This window comes from Sceloporus undulatus, chromosome 5 (genome assembly GCF_019175285.1).
Source record: "Sceloporus undulatus isolate JIND9_A2432 ecotype Alabama chromosome 5, SceUnd_v1.1, whole genome shotgun sequence".
Classification (NCBI taxonomy): Eukaryota; Metazoa; Chordata; class Lepidosauria; order Squamata; family Phrynosomatidae; genus Sceloporus; species Sceloporus undulatus.
The window spans coordinates 1,648,275-1,673,192 of record NC_056526.1 but is presented as its reverse complement, the minus strand read 5'-3'; the positions used below and the strand labels follow the sequence as shown (position 1 = coordinate 1,673,192).

General features: G+C 46.2%; 2 protein-coding genes across 5 annotated transcripts in view; both read right to left on the bottom strand.

The window, feature by feature from the left end:
- Positions 1-6,798: 6,798 nt before the first annotated feature.
- LOC121932300 (acrosin-like) lies at positions 6,799-13,986 on the bottom strand. The gene is made up of 5 exons (XM_042470882.1): positions 13,656-13,986; positions 12,191-12,392; positions 10,696-10,964; positions 9,039-9,184; positions 6,799-7,339 (listed from the first exon to the last, which is right to left on the bottom strand). The coding sequence occupies exons 1-5, from the start codon at positions 13,777-13,779 to the stop codon at positions 7,202-7,204; spliced, it is 879 nt and encodes a 292-aa protein (XP_042326816.1). The 5' UTR covers positions 13,780-13,986; the 3' UTR covers positions 6,799-7,201.
- Positions 13,987-18,641: 4,655 nt separating this feature from the next.
- Positions 18,642-24,918, bottom strand: part of ARSA (arylsulfatase A) — a 28,807-nt gene continuing 22,530 nt past the window's right edge. For all 4 annotated transcript variants that reach the window (XM_042470661.1, XM_042470660.1, XM_042470662.1 and 1 more), the window contains 2 exons: positions 19,923-20,025; positions 18,642-19,228 (listed from right to left, as the gene is read on the bottom strand). In XM_042470661.1, coding sequence (XP_042326595.1) covers positions 18,915-19,228; positions 19,923-20,025 — 417 coding nt within the window. In that variant the 3' untranslated portion in view covers positions 18,642-18,914. The remainder of the gene's footprint in view (positions 19,229-19,922; positions 20,026-24,918) is intronic.

The window sequence follows — 24,918 nt, the reverse complement described above, 5'->3', positions numbered from 1 at the left end:
TGCGCTGGAATCTCTTTTCCTGGTGATTGCATCCATTGCTCCATGTCTTATTTTCTGGAACAGCATAAAACAGGTGTGCTCCCTCTCAATATGACATCCCTTCAAATACTTAAACAGGGCCATCATATCAACCCTTAACCATCTTTTTTCCAGACTAAACATCCCCTGCTCCCTAAATCTTTCCTCAAAGGGCATGGTTTCCTTCCAGATCCTTCGCCATTTTTGGTCACCCTCCTCTGGACATGCTCCAATTTCTCCTCCTCTGGACACGCTCCAACATCATGGAGAAACTGGATGCAAAAAGGAAATACAAACACCTTGCAAAAGCACTTTCCGCTGTTTGCATTTTTTGTGCCTATGAAAGACAATGCAAGCCTTGCGTGCATGTGATTTTGTGAGGGAAAGCGCACTTTGGTCTTGCAGACTGTCACACAGGTTCAAAATAGGTGGTTTTGATGAGAATCTCAAGCCTGGCAGAATTCTTTTCCATGCTTCATTTCCACGCAGTGGAATCCTGTCTCCTGGTTAAGGTTGCCAGGATGGGACTATTCTGGGCCCTGAGATTTCAGGGCAAACCCCTGAACTCTAAGGATGACCACTTGTGATATGGAGAGTTCACCACTTAGAGTCACAGAATCCTAGAGTTGGAAGAGACCCCAAGGGCCATCCAGTCCAAACCCCTTCTGCCATACAGGAAGACACGGTCTAAACCCTCTCCGGGATAGATGACCATCCAGCCTTTGTTTAAAAACAGCCTCCAACGAAGGAGGCTTCACCACCCTCTGAGGCAGCAGGGTCTTCAACTGTGAAACCGTTCTTACTGTCTGGATGTTTTTCCAGAGGTTTAGCTGGAATCTCTTTTCCTGTAGGGAGCCCTGATGGTGCCGGTCCTGCAGCCACAAGGTTGTGAGTTCGATCCTTGCAGGGCTCCAAGGTTCTCAGCCTTCCATCCTTTCGTAGGTCAGTAAAATGTGTACCCAGCTAGTTGGGGACAATTGGCTTACACACTAAACCGCTTAGGGAGTGCTAGTTCACTGATAATTGGTATAGAAATGTACTTGCTATTGCTTTTGCTATTGTTAGTTTGAACCCATTTCCAATGATTCCATATGGAACTGGTCCTTTCCATTTATATCAGTCTCAATTTACACACATCTCTTGATATTAATCAAGACCTTATACTCAGCGCAGACAAACAGCAGAAATTGGAAGGCAAGGCTACAGAGGGTTCCCTATTATAGGCCGGATGCTATATTTTGTGTATGTTGTGTTGCAAAACTTTACTTTCTGCAGCATATACACAGGTCGAGCCTCTTTTATCCAGAATCCCCAAATCCAAAATACTCCAAAATACAGAATTATCCACAAGGGTGGATGAAATGGCGACACCTTTGCTTTTTGATGGTTCAGTGTACACAAACATTGTTTCATGCACAAATTTATTAAATGACATGATATACCTCCGAGTTATGTTTATAAGGAGTATATGGAACATATAGCTTGAGCCCCATCTCTAAGATATTACATTACATTTAGCCTGGAGAAGAGAAGGTCAAGAGGTGATAGGATAGCCCTGTTTAAGTATTTGAAGGGGTGCCATGTCAAGGGTGGAGTAAGCTTGTTTTCTGCTACTGCAGAGAATAGGACACAATCAGCAGTGGATGCAAGCTACAGGGAAAGCGATTCCAGCTCAACATTAGGAGGAACTTCCTGACAGTAAGGGCTGTTCGACAGTGGAACATATTCCCTTGGAGTGTTTTGGAGTCTCCTTCCTTGCAGGTCTTTAAGCAGAGCTGGATGGCCATCTCTTGGGGATGCTTTGACTGAGAGTTCCTGCATGGCAGAATAGGAGTTGGACTGGGTGGCCCTTGGGGTCTCTTCCAACTCTATGATTCAACGATTCTTCCCTTGGTATCCGCTGGGGTCCTTGGGGTCTACTGTGATTTGGTTCCAGGACCCACCATGGATACCAAAATCTGTGGATGCTCAGATTAAATACAATGGCATAGTAAAATGGCATTTCCTTATATAAAATGGCTAAATCAAGCCTTGCACTTTAGAAGTTATATATTTTTGGAATAATTTCAATATATGGATGGTTGAATCTATGGATAATAAGGAGGGCTGACCGTACATATATGCAAATATTCCAGGGGGACTCAGCCTTCCATCCTTGGTAAAATGAATACCCAGCTTGTTGGGGGCAAATGGCTAAGACACTGTAAACCTCTTAGGGAGTGCTCAGCACTATAAAGTGGTATAGAAATGTGAAATCTGATTGCTATTGTTATTCCAAAATCCCCAAAAATTCCAAAATCCAAGGCACTTCTGTTCCGAAGGGTTTCAGATAAGGGAGACCTGACCTGAATTGGAAGAAAGAATGGCAGTAAGTGAGGTCTGTACCCAAAACATTTAGTTAGTGGCAGATTATGGAGCCACTTTTGGGCATGCAGCCACCTAAATATGAATATAAGACAAAGAAAGAGAGAATCTATTTCAGAGAAAGAGGAGGGAAACTGGAAAGCTGGAAAAAAATGAGACCGGTTGTTCAAAACTGTCCTTAAGCAAAAGTCATAGATGATGCAGCCACCAAGGGCAGCCAGCCAGATTAATGGCCACCAGTTAAATATTTATGTGATTGGATGTGTAGTGGCCTTGTATGATGATGATGATGGGATATGTAGTGGCCTAGAACAAAAGGTCAGTCAAACTTGTTTCTGATTGATAGCAGACCAGTTAGAGGTAGATGTCTCGATAAAGAAGGGTTTGAAGTACTACATAAACTGACACTGGACTAGATAAGGCCAAGTGCAAGCGATCTCTGGACCACTTTTACTGTTTGATACAAGGCAGTCCCTTAATAACTGGCTATTGTCCTGTTTCTGGCTGAATGCTTGTTTTTAACAACCCTGACATCTAATTGCTTTTAATTTAAATCAAATAATGTTTTAGCTGCTTCTCCCCCCCCCCCCCATTGGATTATTATAAACCACCCCAATCTCACTTTGGAGAGAAAGGCAGGATAGAAATTCAATCAATCAATCAATCAATCAATCAATGCTATTGTTGTGTGCCTTCAAATTGTTTCTGATTTATGAGAGCCCCTGAGGTGAACCTATCCTGGGTTTTTTTTTTGGGGGGGGGGAAGAATCAGAATCAGGCAAGACTGGGTCAAAGGGGTCCCACTGCCTTCCTTTGAGGCTGAGAGAGTGTACCCTGCCCAAAGTCACCCATTGGGTTTCCATAGCTGAAAGGGTATTCAAATTCTGGTCTCCCAGAAGCCTAGTTCAACACTCAAACCACTAACTAGATTGCCACGCTACACTCTTAGAGTGCCACTATTCCACATTTACTGCCCTAGCATTCTCCTGTTGCATTCTGGGCTTTGTAGTTCAGTGAGGCCTAAGCGCTGTCCAGCTGAGAATTCTAAATGTCCCTCCCTAAATTGCAAACCCCAGGCAAAGGGATCTTGTAGGATGTTTGAGACTAACTAAGGGGCTGTGCATAACGGCCATTAAGGCCGGCCTGGGAGCGGCATCAGGGCATGGCATCCATATGATGCATCTCCTGGCTCTGCCCCCATGCTGGCACTGCTCCACACGGCGCACGACATTACACTGCTTCTCTGATGCTGCATCCTCATGATGCAGTGCCAAAGGGACACCTAAAAGTCATGCTACCATGGCTATTGCACCCTTTCCTGGAAGCAAAAAGAAGCCTCTTTTTGCAGCTCTTTTTTGCACCATGGAAAGGCCAGATTGGGGTCGCAGCACGTGGTTGCCGTGGCCCTGATCTGGCGCAGCCGGAGGCGACTGCAGGCTGCTCTTTAGGGGTGGTCTGCACAGCCTCTTAGTGAAAGACATTGTGTCTTAAGATTCTGTAGTCTTGGTCTATAACCTCAAATGCTTGGAAGGACTTTTATAATCAGACTGTATTTTAATAAATCTGTAATCTGATTACTATAATCAGTCTACTAAGAGACTGCACTATAGTACTAAGGCATTCGAATCTTACACAGTGTAAAGTGTTATAAGAGTGTTTCTTTGCAAAAGGAGTATATTTGTGCATGCACTGATTTGTTTTTTTTAATAAAATAGCCTAAAAGATTGCGGAGCTGCCAGCTCACTCTCCCATATCAACTATCCTGAAATTCCAATCCTGAAGATTACTCACCCGGTTAATTCTGTTGTTCTTGAGGCCTCATTCCCACTACATTTTAAACCAGATCGCAATTCAGTTTGAACCGGTTCAAATGAACCTGGTTCCCATTTAAATCGAATTGCTGAAGCAATTCGGTGAGGGGGGCCATGTACTGGACCCATTTAACCCATGTCTTTTTGACACTGGTTTTATCCACGTCTTTTTCCATGAATCGATTCATGCATGAATGTGTACACAAGTGGATTATTTTAGAGGGGAAAAATACAATCAGGGCAAATGTAGCGGGAACCACGCTCCACTGTCGAATTGATCCATTGATTTGGATCATACACTAATTTATCTGTAAGTGGGAATGAGGCCTGAGTTCAGAGACCAGAACATGACTAAAAGTATTATTTTTGGAGAGGTTTTGGACCATTAGTCCCTCAGATAAAAGAAAGTAGGGTGAGGAACCCCATCCATGTTACCCCTCTATCTATAGAATCCCATTCAGACACAAGTTCAGACACCAACCAAGGACAGTACATATTTTACTCTAACATCTGATACTGAACTGGAACAATGATTTCCCTGCATCTGCAACAGACTGTAAGATTGCATGGCTCCTCACTGAGGTGGACCTTTCCCCAGATGTCTCCTCATCTTCTGCCCTGAATGACCCACCTAGTAGTTCGAGGGCCATCTGTGAGACAAACCAGACAGAGGCAAAAAGATGGTTCACTCTGTGTACTGTCATTCCACCCCTGCATATAACATTGCTGTTGAAGGCAGGGGGACATTTCCCATCCCCTACGTTCTTGCCAAGAGGCCCTTCTTGCTAGTCCTGAAGATGCCCTGCATCAACCGTGGACTGGAAATTGTATTTCCCCATCGCTTCCAGTGGCATTCTTGGAAATCCATGAAAATTGCTGAGTCTTGGCCTGTGGGGACAGCAGGCCATGGTCCCGAGTCTGCAAAAAACTGCAGGATTTGGGAGAGAAATGGCACTGATTGGTGCGCGTGGCCTTTTGGGGAACATGCATCCAATGACATCCAGAAGACCAGATATGTCAAGGGTCATGGGCGAGACGTGGCACTTGCTGTGTTCTCTTATTTGGAAGGTGGCCAGAGTTTATTGGGAAGAGCGGCTCGTCGCTCCAGAGGTGCATACAGCTCCGGGATGCCCTTGGGAGACTGTGCGGGAAGTTCAAAAGGGGGCACCGGGATCATGTGTTTCTTCTGGGCCTTTCGGCCAGACTTCTGGCCCATTGGATGCTGCAGAGGGGCGCCGGTCTTCAGAGAAAAATTTGGGAAATCCAAAGTGCGTTGTCTTTTCCGGTGGTGGCGTGGTGACCCCTTCCGCTTACCTCCTGAATGCCCCACTGGTCCAGCTACTTCTGGAGGGATGTATGGAGGCACTGGTGGGGTATATGGGATCCCGGGGGTGTGTGGTTCCTCCACACCCGTGTTGGAGTGCCTCAGTGGGGCACCAGTCTCTTGAGGTATGTAGGGGGGTTCTAAATTGTATCTTGGGTTTTCAACTGGGGCAGCTGTCTCTGCAGGGATGTATGGAGGCTCCGGAGGTGTGTACCCAGGTTCTGGAGGTGTATATGGACGTTCCAGAGGGATCTGTGTCTCCGTGGGGATGTAGGGAGGCTCCTGAGGGGTATACCTAGATTCTGGAGGTGTATATGGACGTTCCACGGGGACAGCCGTCTCTGTGGGGATGTAGGGCGGCTGTGGTGGAGTGTAGCTAGACTCCGGAGGCGTATAGGGACGGTCCAGTGGGGTAGATGTTTCTCTGGGGATATACGGAGGTTCTGGGGTTGTGTAGCTCAGTTCCCGGGGAGTATAAGGGGGCTCTATGGAGGTAGTTGCCTCTGTGGGGATGTAGGGGGGCTCTGGGGCAATGGCGCCAGTCTCAATGGGAGTGAACGGAGGCTCTACGGTGTGCCTGGATTCCTTCGGAGTAAAGGGTGGCTCCAGCCTGATAGTCGACTCTGAGGGGGCGAGTGGTGGCTCCAGGGTGATACTTCTCTCTTCAGGGATGTAGGGAGGCTCTATGGAGACAGGGTTCTCAGGAGGAATGTAGGGGGGCTCCAGAGTAGGTGCAGTCTGCAGCGGTGTGTAAGGCGGCTCCAGGGTCTTGGGATGCTTCCGCCTGCGATGGGCCTTCCTCCTCCTCGTGGTGGTGGTGGTGTTGGTTGTGGTGGTGGTGGTGGTGGTGGTGGTAGTGGTGGTCATGGATGTCTTCTCCTCCTCTTCCTCTTCTTCCTCCTCGTCTCCTTCCTCCTCCTCTTCTTCTTCTTCCGTGGTCGTCAGAGAAGTCATTGTCTCTGAGGACACTGTCATCATATTGGCTTGTAGTGGGGTGGTGTAGGTGGGGAAGGGGGGGACATAGGGGGGCTCGGGGGTCGTGTAGGGCTCCTCCGGAGGGATATAGGGGGGCTCCAGGGTGATGACAATCTCTGGTGGGATGAAGGGAGCCTCGAGAGGAGTGGGAGGTATTTCCTCAGGGATGTAGGGAGGAGAGAGAGCAGTAGGGGCTGTTTCTTGGGGGAAGAATGGGGGCTCCAGGGTGATGGTTTGCTCATGGGGGAGGAATGGGGCCTCGAGTGGCGGGGCTGAACCTGTGGGGGGGATGAACGGGGGCTCTATGATGACTGTTGGCTCTGTCTCCCTGGATCGGGTCGTCTCGGTGGTGTTTGGACTTTCGGAAGAGGCCTCAGAGGACAAAGTGGTTGTCTCTTCCGATGTGGTTTCAGAGGCTTCTGTAGAAGTATTTGTCGGGAGAGAGATGGTGCCCACTTCTACTATGGTGGTCTCTCTTGTGGTCGGTGGGGGTACTGAGGGTCCCTCTGGGGGCAGAGGGACGGGTTCCACCTGTGGGGGAGTTTCAGGAAGAGTTGTGGACGTAGTGGTTGTTGGTGCCTCTGTCGATGGGGTTGTGGTTGGACTGGGAAGCAGGGTGATGCCACCTGGACGGACATTGGCTGAAGTTGTCATTGGGGGGTTTGAGCTCTGTCCCCCTTCGTCTTCCAACATCATCCCTAATATCCACTCAAGGTAGTCCTTGGTAGAGGTGTAGACTCCAGGTCGGTTGGCCTGGGCACAGCCTTTGCCCCAGCTGGTGATGCCTACTATGTAGTACCGGGATCTCTGGGATGTCTTGCACATCAAGGGCCCCCCCGCTGTCTCCCTGCAATAAGAAGAAAGGAAGTGCCACAGGGTCACATGGGGGAATGCAAAACGGAAACGCTGAGTGCCAGGAAACTGGTGTCAACCTGAAGGAAGGTCCCACAGCAATATCCTACCATACGCATGGCTTTGTCATGTTGTTCCACATGTTTCTCTTAAAAGTGATTGTCAAGACTCTGAGAGCTCCTTTTCAGAGCCAGCACCTCCAAACTGAGGTCTGGGGGAAGGTAACCTAGAGGAAGTATTTTCCCATTAGTAGACCCCCCCCCCGGCCCTCCTATTTGTGAGATGTACTTCCCAGTGCCTCCTTAACTGACTTATGGGTGCTAGGCCAAGGGTGGGCAACACATTGCCCCTCAGCACTACATGGATACCACTCTTAAGACCATTTTTCTGGGGGGGGGTCCTTAGATCCCTAGGAAAAACATGCTGCTAGGGTTTGGTAGCCAACTGCTCCACTGAATTTGGGTGGAAAAATACCCAAACATAAGCCAAAAACTGGACTGATGTGGGTTTTCCCCAGGTGCTGCTAAAACTGCACTTCACACAGCTCATAGTTAAACTGTGGGATTCACTGCCACAGAATGCCCCGACATCTACAAACTTGGATGGCTTTCATGGATACATTTATGGAAGAGATGCATATTGAGGATGGAGCGAGCTTGTTTTCTGATGCTCCAGAGACTAGAACAGGGAACAATGGATGCAAACTACAGGAAAAAAAGACTCCACCTCAACAGTAAGAGCTGTTCGACAGTGAAACACATTCCCTTGAAGATTGTGATGGAGTCTCCATCCTTGGAGGTTTTTAAACAGAGGCTGGATGGCCATCTGTCTGGAATGCTTTGATAGTGAGTTCCTGCATGGCAGAATGGGAGTCAGACTGGATGGCTTTGGTGTCTCTTCCAACTCTAGGATTCAATGATTCTACCCTTGGTATCTGCTGGGGTATTTGGGGTCCACTGGGGTTTGGTTTCAGGACCCGACATGGATACCAAAATCTGGGGATGCTCAAGTTAAATACAATGGCATAGTAAAATGGTGTTCTTTATATAAAATGGCAAAATCAAGGTTTGCTTTTTCTGGAATTTATATATTTTGGGAATAATTTCAATACGTGGATGGTTGAATCTATGGATAAGGAGGGCTGACTGTATGTATATGCAAATATTCCAGGTTGAACCAACCTTCCATCCTTTTGTAGGTCAATAACATGAGTACCCAGCTAGTTGGAGGCAATTGTAAATGCTTAGGGAGTGCTCAGCACTATAAAGCGGTATCGAAATGTAAAGTGCTATCACTATTGCTATGGCAAAATCCAAAAAACCTGGAATAACGGATGCAAGCTTCAGCAAAAGAGATTCCACCTCACATCAGGAGGAACATCCCGACAGTAAGAGCTGTTCAACAGTGGAAGACACTCCTTCAGGGAATAGTGGAGTCTCTTTCTTTGGAGGTTTTTAAGCAGGGGCTGGATGGCCATCTGTCCGAGGGAGCGCTTGGATAGTGTCTTCCTGCATGGAAGAATGGGGTTTGGATTGGATGACCCTTGGGGACTCTTCCCGCTCCAGGATTCTAGGGTTATAAAATGAGGCCACCAAGGAAGAAAGGAACCATCTGAGCTGGCAAAGAAATTCCCTCTGCCAGAAACACTGTACAAAAGATGTTGCCTGTTAGAACAAGGACTGTGGATGCCATACCTGGCAACTGTCGATGCCCCCTTCCTCGTATCCAGCACACAAGGTGTGTGGACTCATGGCCCCGCTGTACCACTGGCTACTGTTGCACTTCTGAACGTCCAAAATGTTCACCTTAGCCTCCTGCAGGATATCTGATGTTTTTACACCTGCAAGGCAAAGGAACAGGTGAGTCTGGTCTCCAGCTTCTCTGGGTGTAAAACTTCACAGTGAATGGGAATGCTGCAGATGCCAGCCTAGCCTTGGTACCCCTTTTCCTGGAGTCTCAGTTATTTTTGTAGAGAATGCAGTGTGAGAGGGGGAGACTGTGAAATTGACTGTCTAGCAGCGCACCTTATTCAGGGATTGGGGAGGGTGTCGTGTCCATCTGTGTGCACCTGCGCGCATAGGTGGGTACAGGCTGAAAAAAGTGACTGACAAAAAAAGTAAACTGAAGGCAGTACCCTGCAAGTGACACAGACTAGTATATCCTTGGTTACAGGTGTGTGTGTACATTCAGGGACACTGAGGAAGGAGGTAGTCACTACAGTCCTGTGCAATGCACCTTGGAGAATGGGGGCCCCCAGGTGCAGCTAAAAAGGCCAATGTGATTCTAGGCTGCATCAATAGAAGTATAGTCTTCAGATCAAGGGAAGTAATAGTGCCACTCTATTCTGCTCTGGTCAGGCCCCACCTGGAATAATTCTGTGTCCAGTTCTAAGCACCACAATTCAAAAAGGATATTGAGAAACTGGAGCCATGTGTCCAAAGGAGGGCAACTAAAATGGTGAAGGGTCTGGAAACCATGTCCTATGAGAAACAACTCAGGGAGCTGGGGATGTTTAGCCTGGAGAAGAGACGGTTAAGAGGTGATATGATAGCCCTGTTTAAATATCTGAATGGGTGTCATACTTCCTGCATGGCAGGGGGTTGGACTGAGTGGCCCTTGTAGTATCTTCCAACTCTATGATTCTACGATTCTATATTGAGGACAGAGTAAGCTTGTTTTCTGCTGCTCCAGAGAATAGGAACTGGAACAGTGGATACAAACTGCAGGAAAAGAGATTCCAGCTCAACATTAGGAGGAACTTCCTGACAGCAAGGGCTGTTTGGCACACTCCTTCCTCAGAGAGGAGTGGAGTCTCCTTCTTTGGAGGTCTTTAAACAGAGGCTGGATGGCCATCCGTCGGGGGTGCTTTGACTGAGAGTTTCTGCATGGCAGAAGAGGGTTGCACTGGATCAGGGCCCTTTTTGGGGCCTCTTCCAACTCTAGGATTCTATGTTCATGCACACCTGGAGAAAAACAAATAGCCTTCCACCAGGGAGGGGAGTTGACCTGCAGGTGGAGAAGGGCACCATCCTGGGGTGTCTTTAGAGGCTGCCATGAGTAAGGACCACACCAAGTGAGAGCTCAGAGGGGGTGAACACCCTGTGGGGCTGTCATTTACATCTGTCCCAAGAGCCCTGCCATTGAGGACCCGCGAAGGCTTGCCGCCATTCAAGCCAATGGGGCTTGAATATTGGCGGATTTCTGTTTTCGCAGGGGAGTCTGGAACGGATCCCCCGTGAACACAGAGGGGCAACTGTAATTGCTAACAAATTGCTTCCAAGCTGTGTGCATCTGCCTTTTGCAGTTCATGAGCCACCCGCTGCCCCTGCCCTGTCCCCACCCATCTCTCACTATTCTGGGAGGTGGTCCCCCAGCCACTGATGTAGCAGGTGGAGTAGCCGGTCTGCGGGAGTGTTGCGGTCCGAGGCAAACAGGCCGGCTGGACGTAGTCGTTGAAGGTCACAGGGCTGTCGAGCTTAATGAGCGCCACGTCACTGGCCTCCGTGCGCGGATTGTAATCTTGGTGGATGATGACCTTTTCCACGGAGCGCAGCTGGACGCTGGCAGCGGGCTCAGAGAGATCGGTGGTGCCCACTACAATCCTCCAGAGATGCAAAGACCTGGGGGCAGATAGATCAACATTAGTAGGTGAAGACTCACACGGCACTTTCAAGAAGAACTTTCTCCAAGGCCTTCCATCCCCTTCCTAAGATCCCAAGTACCTTCCCATGCCAGTGGAATAGTAGAGAGACTCCTGATTTCAATCTGAGTTTTAATGGAGCTGCACAAGCTGCTAGTCCAGTGGTCCCCAAACTGTGCCCTTTAAGAGATTTTGGACTTCAGCTCCCAGAAGCCTCAGCCATAGACTCATAGAGTTGGAAGAGACCCCAAGGGTCATCTAGTCCAACCCCCTGCCATGTAGGAACTCGCAATCAAAGCATCCGTAACAGATGTTAGCCAATAGTCTGGGATTCAAGGAGCTGAAGTCCAAAATCTCTTAAAGGGCACAACTTGAGGACCACTGTGCTAGACCCTATCCTCCAAATAGCTGCAGCACCTTGAAGAGCTCCTTTAAGGTTCAGATTAGAACCTGCTTTCCCAGACTTGGAATCCTAGGGTTGGAAGAGACCCCAAGGGCCATCCAGTCCAACCCCATTCTGCCATGCAGGAACACGCAATCATAGCTTCCCCTGTGATAGATGGCCATCCAGCCTCTGTTTAAAGACCTCCAAAGAAGGACACTCCCCCACACTCCACTGTCCAACAGCTCTTACTATCAGGAAGGTCTTCCTAATGTTGGGGTAGAATCTCTTTTCCTGTAGCTTTTCTGTTCTCTGGAGCAGCAGAAAACAAGCTTCCTTCTCAGTGTGACACCCCTTCAACTATTTAAACAGGGCTATCATATCACCTCTTAACCTTCTCTTCTCCAGGATAAACATACTCAACTCCCTAAGGCAGTGATGGCGAACCTATGGCACACGTGCCAGAGGTGGCACTCAGAGCCCTCTCTGTGGGCACACATGCTGGCGCCCTAGCACAGAGTTTGTCAGAGTTTCTTACTAGAAAGCCAGAGGGACGTGGCACTTTGCAATAAATAAGTGGGGTCTGGGTTGCAGTTTGGGCACTCGGTCTGTAAAAGGTTAACCATCACTGCCCTAAGGCGTTCCTCATAGGGCTTCATGGTTTCCAGACCCTTCACCATTTTAGTCACCCTCCTTTGGACACATGGCTCCAGTTTCTCAATGTCCTTTTTGAATTGTTTTGCCCAGAACTGGACACAGTATTCTGGGACGTATGGTCCATAAATGGGCTTTTCCATGCTGTCTGCCCCCCTCGTTGCTCTCACCTTCTCTTTGTCTTGAAGCAATGGGCAGCGGTAAGGACCCAGCTGTCGGCCAGGATGGATCCTCCGCAGGAGTGGCGTGGGCCCTGAGTTGAAGGGATCTGGATGCTGACGAGCCACGGCCAAGCTCCGGGCAAGGCGTCGACGCCACCCACGATCCGCATGCTGCCGCCATGGGTGGGCGCCAGGGGCCGCTTCCCACAGGCTGAAGTGACGAAGAAGAGGGCAGGCACAGATGGAAGTCAGCAACAAACAAACAAACAAACAAAAAGCCTTATGTAGCTGGATGCTGGCAGACAGCTCTGAGAGATCGGTGGTGCCCACTACAATTCTCCTGTGCCCCTAACCCCAGTGAATGTGGAGGGACAAGTGTATTTACTCCATCGTGCAACAAAAATTAGATTATTTGAAAGCAACCATAATATAAGGCATCCTATCCCTGAAACTTAAAAAATGCCATCAAGGAAAGAATCATAGTATGATGTTATTATATAATGTTTAATAATATTATTATTTGATTAGATGGTTCAAATGGTATTGTTGGAATAAACATATGCAATGTGTAAGTTCAGCTGACTGGGAAGGACTGAGACTCTGCTTTCTCCTCTCTCTCTACTGAGTTAACTGAGTGCAAACTGCTTTCCCACTTTGAACTAAGGCTGCATCTGCACTGCAGAATGAATGCAGTTTGACACTGCCATAGCTGCCATGGCTCCATGCTATGGAATTCTGGGGCTTGTTGTTCTGTGAGCTATTTAGTCTTCTCTGTCAGAAAGCTCTGGTGCCACAGTAAACTACAAATCCGAGGATTTCACAGCATGGAGCCATGGCAGAGTGGTGCCGAAGTACATTATTTCTGCATCGCAGACACAGCCCTGGTTTTGCAGCAAACTGAGCCAAATTTTAAAAGCAGTTGACTAAGTGGGATAGAAGAGGGTCTAAATCAGAGGTTCTTGACTTTGATCCTCCAGTTGTTTTGGACTTCAGCACCCAGAAGCCTTTGCCAGCATGGCCAATGAGGAGAGAATCTGGGAGATGACGTCAAAAACATCTGGAGGACCAGAGGTTGAGAACCACTGGAAATGGTGGTTGCCTTGGCTGTTGGTCTTGCCACCTTGAGGCTCGGACAAGTGGCTTTCTGAAACACGAGGCCCAAAGCCAGATCCTGAGACTTGGCTACAACCCAAGGTGGCCAACTGGGGCAGACTGGGCATTCCCCCTTTCCAAAATAGAAGAAGCAAAGCTATTTGAGGTCAAGGAGATAGGCCTGATCTTACCCTGCGTTGCCTCCTGGACCTAAATGGGTCAAATCCTCTTCCACAGTTCAGGTCCCCACAATATTAAGACCTCAAAACACCAATGGGGGACCTCCATTAATATGGTGAAGGTGAGATACAGCACATAGGGTCAGGGATGTCCCATCTATGACTCAAGTAGAGAGCGTACACCTCCCAGGCTCAATACTCACTCTGCGGATCATAGCCATGCGTCCCGATGAATCGCAGGAAGGTCACCATCCCCAGGAGCAGCCCAGCAGGGGCGCCCATCATGAGCTGGGGCTCTTGGCACCGGTTCCATGTCATTTGAGTCATGCCTCAGCATCACCAAGGTGCCGACATCCGTGGATTCTTCTTCTGCGTTGCTAGGAGATGTGGCCTGGGTTCGGCCACCGGGACGGGGGCTGGAAGGAAGAGGTCACCCCATCGTCTCATTGGCCATGGGAGAGGACTCTGGGAAGAAGAAGAAGCCTTCTTGTCCACTCTGCATCCAGTGTGGGACCGAGCAGACTTTACAAGCTAGGAGAGGACTATGGCCGGGGGCCTTTGGAACATCAGCACAATAAGGCATTCTGGAACCTTGGGGGTCTTCTGGAAGCACCACCAGAAGGCCTTGCTGCTGGGGCCGGATGGAACAGAAGAGCTCAGGTTGGAACCTCAACCATCAGATGACCCTTCTTTGGTCCGGTCTTGGTCATTGTCACCAATAATAGGAACTTGGATGGATAATGAAGAAGTCACCTCAGATGCATTTGGGGACAACGCTCAGGTCAGAGAGCAGAACGTTGAGGGTCAACATTGTGCATGCCAAGCCCACTGCTTCCCCCAAAAAGAGGCCTTCCCAAACTTTGGTCCTCCAGATGTTTTGGACTACAGCTCCCAGAATGCCTGGCTGTTGACCAAGCTGGCTGTGGCTTCTGGGAGTCCAGGTCCAATACATCTGGTGGGTCAAAGTTTGAGGATCTCTGCCTTAGGATGAGGCTAGAGTTTGTTACTAGTTACCTGGCCTTTTGCACAATCCAAAAATTGGTCCTCTGGGTTACGGAGAAGATCATCTCTCATTCTCCTTCCTTTCGCTTTAATGACATTTTGTACTAAAGCTGGTTTGCAAATACCCATGTGCAGGCATATATATATATATATATATATATATATATATATATATATGCACGTATATTTAGAAAGTCATCTCCCGTTTCCTCTGCCTCCCTCAAAGAGTTGCTCGAAATTGTTTAGGGGAAAAAAGTAATAATGTTAAAATTACCTAAATCTAATATTTAACTAGAGAGTGTGTCTCCATGCCCTCATGTTACCTGTTGATTTCGATGGTGATTCCATGAATTTCACAGGGTTTTCTTAAGCAATGAATTCCCAGAGGTGGTCCAGTTCCTTCATCTGAAATCTAGCCAGCAGCACCTGGCATCCCCTGGCAGTCTCCCATCCCCAAGCACTAACCAAGGCCAACCCTGCTTACTTTCCAAGACCAGATGGGAACAGGTGCCTATAGGCTACAATGCATCCCAGACTTTGGTCCTCCAGGTGCTCTGGACTTCAGCTCCCAGAATTCCTGACTGTTGAGAATCACTGATCTAGATGGCCCTTGCTATCTGCTGGGGTTCGGTTCCAGGCCCCCCTGCGGATACCAAAATCCCATTAAATACAATGGCATAGTAAAATAGCGTCCCTTATATAAAATGACAAAGTCATTGTTTGCTTTTTAGAATTTATATATTTTAAAAACATTTTCAAGCCACAGATGCTTGAATCCATGAATAAATATACAGAGGATCAACTGTGTGTGGTGCAATTAGCAGGAAAACTAGAGCGGTGTAGTAGCCGGAGCGTTGGATTACTACTTGTGGAGATCAGAGTTCAAATCCCTCCTTGGCTAGGGAAACCCACAGAGTGACTTGGAGCAAGTCACGCTCTCTCAGACTCAGAGGAAGGCTATGTTGATGTCCCTCGGAACAAATCTTGCCACCGAAACCCTGTGAGAGGTTTGCCATGGGGTCTACATGTTTGAAGGCACCCAATAAAAACAACAAATCTTTTTATTTAGGGAGGCTTTTGTCTGTTAATAAGGGACTTTGATGCTAAGGGGAGTGTCCCACACACACACACACACACATATATTAGAATCATAGAGTTGGAAGAGACCACAAGGGCCACCCAGTCCAACCCCATTCTGCCATGCAGGAAATCCAAATCAAAGCATCCCCGACAGATGGCCATCCAGCCTCTGTTTGAAGACCTCCAGGGAAGGAGACTCCACTACACACACACACACACACACACACACACACACACACAGTGCGCCTGCACCATATGTGGGTTTGCCATATGCTGACTCAAGGTCACGTGGACAGCAAGCTCACATCGAATGAATTGGGCATGCACCCGCACCACACAGCGCATGGGAGCGCACCCCATTCATACAAACAGGACTTGAGGTCCTGTGGTTTTTGTCTTATGTGTGTGGCGCATCCAGAACGGATGGCAAGGGTGGCTGTGTGTGTGTGTGTACAGTGGATCCTTTGTATACCCCTGGCGTATGAGGAAAATTGCCTATGCTCAAGTCCCATTAAAATCACTGGGTGTGGGCTGCCATTAGCAGCATGTGCGTATGCCTGCACCACTCACGCCATTTAGTCTGCCTGGGCTTGTAGTCCGCAGGACCTCAAGTCTGAGTAAGGCAAGCCTGTGTATGGGGCAGGCCACCAGTATACAAACACACACACACACACACATTTGCGCAAGAACTGAGGACCATTGGAGGACCACCATAAATCAGAAATGTCTTGAAGGCACACAACAACAACAAAAACAATATTTTTTTTGGAGAGGCCTTTGTCTATTCAGAAGGGACTTTGATACTTAAAGGAGTGTCTCACATACGCACACAGACACACATGGTGTGTGTGTGTGTGTGTCTGCCCAAAAACTGAGGTCCATTGGAGGACCACCATAAGTCAGAAATGGCTTAAAGGCACCCAACAACAACTAACTAGCATTATCCTTATGTTCTTGTGGGAAGGACCAGGATGGAACCAAGTTGCAAGGATAATTCCTGCCCTGCGATGATTCAAGGAACAAACATGGATGGGGAGTGGTCCTCTCTTCCCTTCTCCCCTGCTTCAGTTTTTGGCTTCAATTCTGATCCAAAATCATTATTTGGGAAGTTGGTGAACGGGGCCCAGAAAGTACAGTGGTCCTCTGTACATTCGCTGGGGTTAGGGGCGCAGGACCCCCGTGAAAGCGGGGGAAATGCAAATAAAGAAACACTGTATTTTTAACCTGAGAGAACCCCTCTCTAGGAATCTCTAGGTCCTGCAGTGCAACCTTTGCTGGAAGTTGACCATAAAGTTGAGCTGGAGGACCTAGAGATTCCTAGAGAGAACATATTAATCAAATCCGTCAATAATAAAATCTGCAAGTTTCCGGACCCTCCGCGGATACCAAAATCCATGGACGATCGAGTCCTATTAAATACAGTGGCCTAGTCAAATGGTGTCCCTTATATAAAATGGCCAAAGTCAAGGTTCCCTTTGGGTCCTTTATATTTCTGGGAACATTTTCAGTCTCTGGAAATGGAGGGAGGACTGTATTTTTGGCTCATCGACTTGAATGGCAGGTCTGTGGTGTTCGTGCGCCCCCAAGTGGTGAGAGCTGGAACAGTCACCAAAGCAGAGAAAATCCCCATCTTCACAGCTTCACTTTTGCACAAAATAAAATAAAAAAAACCCCAAATCTTCCCAAAATCTTATTGCATTGAAGTACACTGAGCATCACAGATAAACAATAAAAATGTTAGTACAGTACAAGAATTAATAAGGTAACTGGGGTTTAACACGGGAGGAAGGATGCAGATGATGATGATCATCACCACCTCTGAAGGCAAAAAGTGATTTTTCCTGCTTTAAAAGCACTGTGTTAAAATCTCCCACACTTAGGGGACTGTTAAATAGCAATAACAGCTCCTCTGTGCCTGTACAGAGTGGAGGAAAATTATGGAGTCAGTTGTTCAGGGATAGCCACTGGCCACGCTGAATGGGGATATTGGGAGATGCAGTGTCCAAAGGCATTTTTACAAACTTGGGAATGAAACCTTATCTCCAGAGATGGGTTCTGCACAGGCAAACCAATTACAGTGGGCCCTTGGTTTCTGATGGGGTTTGGCTCCAGGACTCCTCTTGGATACCAAATTCCAAGGATGCTCAAGTTCCATTACAGACAACAACAACAACAACAACAACAACAACAATAATAATAATTTATTTACTTATACCAAGGCTCTCAGAGCGACATTTCCCTGCCCTCAGGCTTACAATCTAAAGAGACAAGACACAAAAGGAGAAGGGAATGGCAGTGGGGACGGAAGGGGAAAAGTCCAGCAGATCTTCTCTCCCTGGGAGCCTGGACCAGGGCAGAGGGACTGGAGGGAGGGCCCTTCTCCTTACTCAGGTTAGGACCCATTAGGGAAGGCGTTGGGCCTACCTTTCTCTCCCTCAGAGGCCAGGATGGAGTCAGAGGCCTTCTGGGAAGGCTCAGTTCCTTTAGGGAGGCTTGATGGTGACAATGAGATATTGTTGTTGTTATTATTATTACTACATTAGGCCCTTGGTATCTGCTGGTCCAGGACTCCCCATGGGAACTAAAATCCAGGGATGCTCAAGTTCCATTATAGACAATGGGATATCATTATCCATCATCATCATCATCATCATCATCATGACCACAACCACCAGAGTTGGCCCTGTTTATCTGCTGGGATTAGTTTCCAGGTCCCCCATGGACCCAAAATCCATGGATGCTCAAGATCCATTATAAACAATGGGATATTATTATTATTATTATTATTATTATTATTACAGTAGGCCCTTGTTATCTGATGGGGTTTATTTCCAGGACCCCCCAAAGGATACAAAAATCCATGGTATTGTTATTATTACTATTGTGGGCTGGGGCTTGGTCCCAGGACTCCCCATGGTCCTATTATATACAATGGGGCATCGGCGGCATCGGCATCATCATCATCATCATCACCATCACCAGTGTGGGCCCTTGGTATCTGCCGGGGTTTGGTTCCAGGACCAACCCAAGAATACCAAAACCCATGGATGCTCAAGTCCCATTAAATACAATGGCATAACAAAATGGTGCCCCTTGTATAAAATCAAGGTTTGCTTTTTGGAATATATATTTGCAAGCCATGGATGTTTGCCTCTGAGGACCTGGAGGGCTGGCTGTACCTTGCATTTCTCTTTGCTGAAATTCATTTTGTTAGTTTTGACCCGGCTCTTGAATCAATTCAGGTCAATCTGAACATTTTTCTGAACATTTTCAAGTTGTGGATGCTTGAATCCATCCATGGATACTGAGGGCTGACTGTACTTTTTGCAAAGTTGCGGCCTGTTAAAAGGAACTTTTCCAAGCCCTGGAGGGAACAAGGGCTAAGAGGTTGATGCACAGCTGCAGCATGAGGGTTTTGGGCCACATTGGGGGGCACAGCAGGGTTCGAGAGAGGGGTCCATGCCCCTTGCAAGCTGGCTCTCCCCAAACTCCATCTGCTTGTCAAAAAGCGCCTTCTGGAAGCGGGTCTCCTTGAGGACAGCCAGAACGTCTGGCCCCACGGTGCTTCCCTGGAGGAGGTTGTAGTTCTCAGCAGGATCCGAATCCAGGTCGAACAGCAGTGGGGGGTCATGGGCCTTCAATAGGGCGGTTCCTTGGCAGTCGGCGTCCGGAGTCATGCCGCTGTGGAAGGCACCTGGAGCAGAAAGAGACAGATGAGACGGGTGAGAGGGACGGGTCAGAGAGTGACCACAAGGCCAAGGGAAGGGAGAACCACGCTGAAGGACAAGCATCCCCTTGGTGTTCTTGTTGTGTGCCTTCAAGTCATTTCCAACTTATGGCGACCCTATCATGGGGTTTTCTTGGCACATTTCTTCCGAGGGGGTTTGCATCTGCATCCAGAGGAGGGTGACTAAAATGGTGAAGGTTCTGGAAACCATAAAACCCTAAGAGGAAAGACTTAGGGAGCTGGGGATGTTTAGCCTGGGTTAAGGGGTGATATAATGGCCCTGTTTAAGTATTTGAAGGGGTGTCACATTGAGGAGGGAGCAAGTTTGTTTTCCCTCGGAGTCTGGTGGGGTCTCCTCCTTTGGAGATCTTTAAGCAGAGACCGGAAGGCCATCTGTCAATAGGGATACTCTGATGGAGAGTTCCTGCATGGCAGAAGAAAGGGGTTGGACTGGATCAGGGCCCTTCTTGGGGTCTCTTCCAGCTCTATGAGTCTCTGACTCCATGCTTGAAGCCTAAAAAGGGCCAGGTTGCCTTACATCCCTCACTTTCCTGGCTGAAAGGGGCAGCGAAGACCACCAGAGATGTGGGGAAGGCAGGGGCAGAGTCGGCTGGGCTCAGACCTCTTTTCTCCCATTTGCAGGAGGAGGAGGAAGACTCACCTTGAGTGAAGAAGTGGGCTTTGTACTTCTGGTAGCGGACAGCAAAGACACCCAGCAACTGGTTCGGGGATGGTGGGTAGTAGAACATCACCCGGCGGGGGCTCTGTGGGAAGAAATGACATGGCGGCATGCGGTATGTGGGGCTGACACATCTTTTAACAAGTTAATAGGAGAGAAGAAGAGAAATCCTTTGGCTGACCAGGGTTGCGGGGGGGACACAGAGGCACACTTTTTGTAAAAAGCCCAGTGCATTTCAGCCTCTTCTTCTTCAGCGTTGTGTACTGGTTTGTGCAAAGTTCAAATGCCAGTTCAGCCATGAAACCCAAGTCACACTCTCTCAGCCTCAAAGGATGGCCATGGCAAACTCCCTCTGAAGAAGAAAATGCCATGATAGGCTCATCTTAGGGTCGCTGTAAGTCGGAAACCACTTGAAGGAACACAACAACCACAACAAAGGGATAGAAACAAACACAAAAACCATATATCAGTATTATAAAAAACAGAACACTCAATTGAATCTAACCCACTTAAAACACATTTTTCATATTAAAAACATATACACACTTCAAAAGGAATCACTGAAGTTGAAAATATCTCCAAAACTCTCCAAAATACAGGACAATGGAGAATAAAGTTTGAGTGCCACTTTTTTCCCATTTAAACAACATTAAAAACATACAACCACATACAACAATTGCAAATCCAGTAGAAAGTAACGAATTAATATTGGATGCATTTGAAAAGTTTGGTCGGGTTGCCGGATATAAAATAAATAAAGAAAAAACAGCAATGTTAATGATGAATATGACAAAAGAAGAAATGAATGAAATGGTAGAGAAAATGGGTTTCCAAAATAAAAAACTGGTGAAATATTTGAGTATCAACATGACTACAAAAAATAAAGACCTTTTTGAAAATAATTATGGTAAAACCTGGAAAAAGATTTAAAAAGATTTAATGAATTGGAAAAACGTAAACATTTCATGGATGGGGAAGACGGCTCTTATAAAGATGACTGTTCTTCCAAAAATGATCTTCTTCTTCCAAAGCCTCCCTATAATAACTAATGAAACGCCGTTTAGACAATGGCAAAGAGACATATCCAAATGTATATGGGATGAAAAAAGGCCAGAATAGAAATGAAAATATTGTGCAATTCGGTGGAGAGAGCTGAGTTGGCATATTGTTGTGAACTGCTATGATCTATGGAATAGCAGTATATAAATATTATTATTATTATTATTATTATTATTATTATTATTATTATTATTATTCCCCAGCCTGAAACGGCTCTCTCAAGCTTGTGCTCCTATGGGATAAGATTGGGAAATAAAAGAAACTTGAATTTGGAAAACTATCAATTAAAATTTGGCTTGCATGGATAGTTAATATATGATAAATTAAAAGCGGATAGTAATTTTAATAATCAAATTATTAGGAAATCGTTATTAAAGATATGGTTAAGGTATAAGAAAAAATGGTGTCCTAGAGTCCATTTGTGGACTTCATCAAACGAAGCTACGTTTGGAAGGGAACAATACAAAGAGATTCCCAAACAGGCAGATGCTAAAAGAGTGCTGAAATCACAAGAGGACTGATACCTGGAGGGTTTGGATAGTAACTGGTTCTCCTACAGACAAATTCGAGAACGTTTCTCAGTTGATCTGAGAGAAGGAGGAATAGGGGAAGGAGGTACCAGATTTGAGAGGATAATTAAATACCCACAGAAACAAATATCAAATGTATATACATTAATATTAGAGTATGACTTGGAAACTGAAATGGTGAAAGAATTTATGTTAAACTGGGCTAAAGATATAAATGAATCAATACAATTGGATCAATGGGAGAGGCTTTGGAAGGGAGAAATCAAACAAATTATCAGTGTGGATTTGAAGGAAAACATACATAAGTCCATGTTCAGATGGGACCTTAACCCTCATAGATTATCCAAAACGTTTAAGGAAAATAAGAACCTTTGCTGGAAATGCAATAAAGAGCTAGGAATTGTCCTAAAGTAAAGACATTTTGGAGAACGATACACACAGAAATGAAAAAAAATGGGATTAAAGGGAAGGCCGACTGTTAAGTTCTATCTCTTAAATATGATGGAAGACCCAGAGCATCAAAAAACCCATGAAAAAGTCATGCTGCTTGCCCTCATCGCGGCCAGGAAGATATGCACCAAGAAGTGGAAAAAGGAAACCTGGAGATGGAAGATGATAGAGATTTATGGGATGGAAAAACTGGCACAACTGGTAAAAGATAGACCTTTGGAAGAATTTGACAAAGAATGGAAAGTGTGGGAAATGTATTTGAGTAATTTAAAGGAAGACGAGATGTATAATATTATAGAAGGTTCATAGGATAAAATAGGGATCTTTGCTTAGTTGGGATAAATATAGGTTTAGGTCGTTTTTTTGTAAATTTAGTTATTTATTTTTGTTATATAATAACACCTCTTGATTATTATTAGATTATTTTCTATTATTTTATGATTATAAACAAGAATGCTGATATCAACTGCATGCAGACAAAGCTTAGAAAAGAGAGTTATATTATGTGTTTATAAAGGTATGTTAAAACACGGGAAAGGAGTCGTCGTTAATACGGAGGGATAGGAAATAACCTATTTAGCTAAGAAGATCAGAAGGAATCACGGAAGATTATGGTGATGAAATAGAGTTCAGTAGGAAAAGAAATAGACAATGTTAGAACTTGGTCAGTATCTAAGGAGAGAAAATATACTGTTTAGAATAGTCTTATTGAGATATTGGAGTATATTTTGCATATAAGGTTTTTATTCTTTTATTCTATGTCTTTTGTTTTGGGTTTTTAATACTTAATAAAATGTATTTTAAAAAAACAAAAAACAAAACCATACAACCACAAATCACCAACACAAACAACTAATAAGTACATTACATACACTCACAAATAAAGACAATTCACAGTTACACACCAGGAACAAACAAATAACATGGCAAATAGATAACTGAAGCAATATTACCTTCTATTTACTAACTTCCTATACAAGTGTTGATCCCATCTTTAATTACTGTAATATGAGTTTCTCATTATAACGTCTTTTAAGTAAGTCTCTACGATTGTGTAAAATAATATACTATGCTTTAAAGCTGTATATTTAGTTTACTGTCTTTAAACCTATTGTTTGTATGACTCTCTTAATGAATGCTTCTCTCTTTTATAAAAAAATATGATTAAAGTAACAAAGATCTTAATAAAGTTTGATCGTCACTTTTCTAAGTTTTTAATCGTATTGTGTTTTTAGAGTATAAGCCACTTTGGGTCCCAATTGTGTGTGTGGGGGGGGGGGGGGGGGGATGCAAATAAAATTAATTAATTAATTAATTAAAAATCCTAGGTCTATCCTGTCTTTAATATTTGTAGTATGTGACCATCTATCTCAAAGCCTGCCCTCCGTTCCTGGCCAACAATACCTGAACATAGGTTTCTGTGGGGGTTTTTGGGCTCTGTGGCCATGTTCCAGAAGAAGCAGACACAAAGCCTCCTTGCATATCCTCCCATCCTGAGGCCTCACCAGTCAACAGCAACAGAACAACACCCAGATGAACATGTAAATCACTCCTCCCAACCCAGGGTCACACACAGTGTGTGTGTGTATACACAAACACACACACACACCACTCTCTACCATGCCTGCATTCTCTGAAGATGCCATCCATAGTTGTCAGGAACAAACACTTCCAGAACATGGCCATATAGCCCAAAACCCCCACAAAAACTATAATGCGTGAACTCTCTGTGAAGCTGGGGCTCAACAATGCACACCACCAGCACTCAGCTAGTAGCAAGGAGTCCCACATGGAGAGCACATAGGGCCAAGGACCACTTTCCATGCTGGAGGGCTGGTCCTGGAGGAAGGCAGAGGGCCAGAGAAAGAGGGAAGCCACCAGAGCCAGCCAAAGATGGCCACCTGCCTGCTGCCGTTATATCATGCCCCGCCTTGAGAGTTTGGCTTCAGAAGACAAAACAGATCTACCGCAGCCATGCCCTCCTCCATTTCAGTCCGATCACCATCTGAGTTCTTTATCCAGAGGAAGGGAAAGTTTCAAATCCTCAGGAAAGGTGAAGGCTTTTGCATTTGGCACTAACCCAGTGCTTCCATTGCAGGTGAAGAGACAGACTGCGCACATGCAGTGGCTTAATGCCCTCTGGAAATACACTCTGCAACTTCGGTGGGGCTGAGTTGGCGGGCTTTATAAGGCAGGGGCTTTTCCTCACTTAGGTTGCTGGAAGAAAACGTGGTCTTGAAGAGGATCGATTAAAACTGAAGCAGAGAATTATCGTGCTGAAATATTGGGAGCAAGAGTCACCCAGATGACAGATATTAGGTCAGATCAAAGCATCTGCTCTGGAATGTAAAAACCCTGAAATGGCTCCTGATTCAAGTTGTTACCCCAAATCAGAGGATATAATGCAGGGACAGTTGGGGACAGTAAAAGGAAAAACGTAGAGATAACAGTTTGATGGGTTTGCATGAAGGATGGAGAAACGTATCTCTGGCATCCAATGAGTGTAAATGGATGTATATGTTTAACTTATGTATATCCAATGAATGCAATTTGTAGTTTTCTTTGTTCAAAGTTCTATAAAAGATTGAGTCACTTGTAAACAAGACCTCCAGAATTTGGATGTTTTCCTCTGCAGCCAAATAAACTCTGTTTCCTTTTCAATTGTGCTCCTGGTCTCCCTGGTTCTAGAAGAAACGTCTCTCTCTCTCTCTCTCTCTCTCTCAGTCTGCATCTACTGTGAGACAGGACCCTGTGATTTACAACCCCAGACTGTTTCTTTTTACTCTGATATCATGTTTCTCTTACTTAGACTCTGCTTTGATTTATGGTCCCTGACCCTGGACCGTTTGTTACGGGATTCTGCTTGTTCCTTTAGCTACTGCACTTCTGTCACCTTGCGTTCTGTTGCAACATGACAGCAGGACACAATGGCCCTCTGC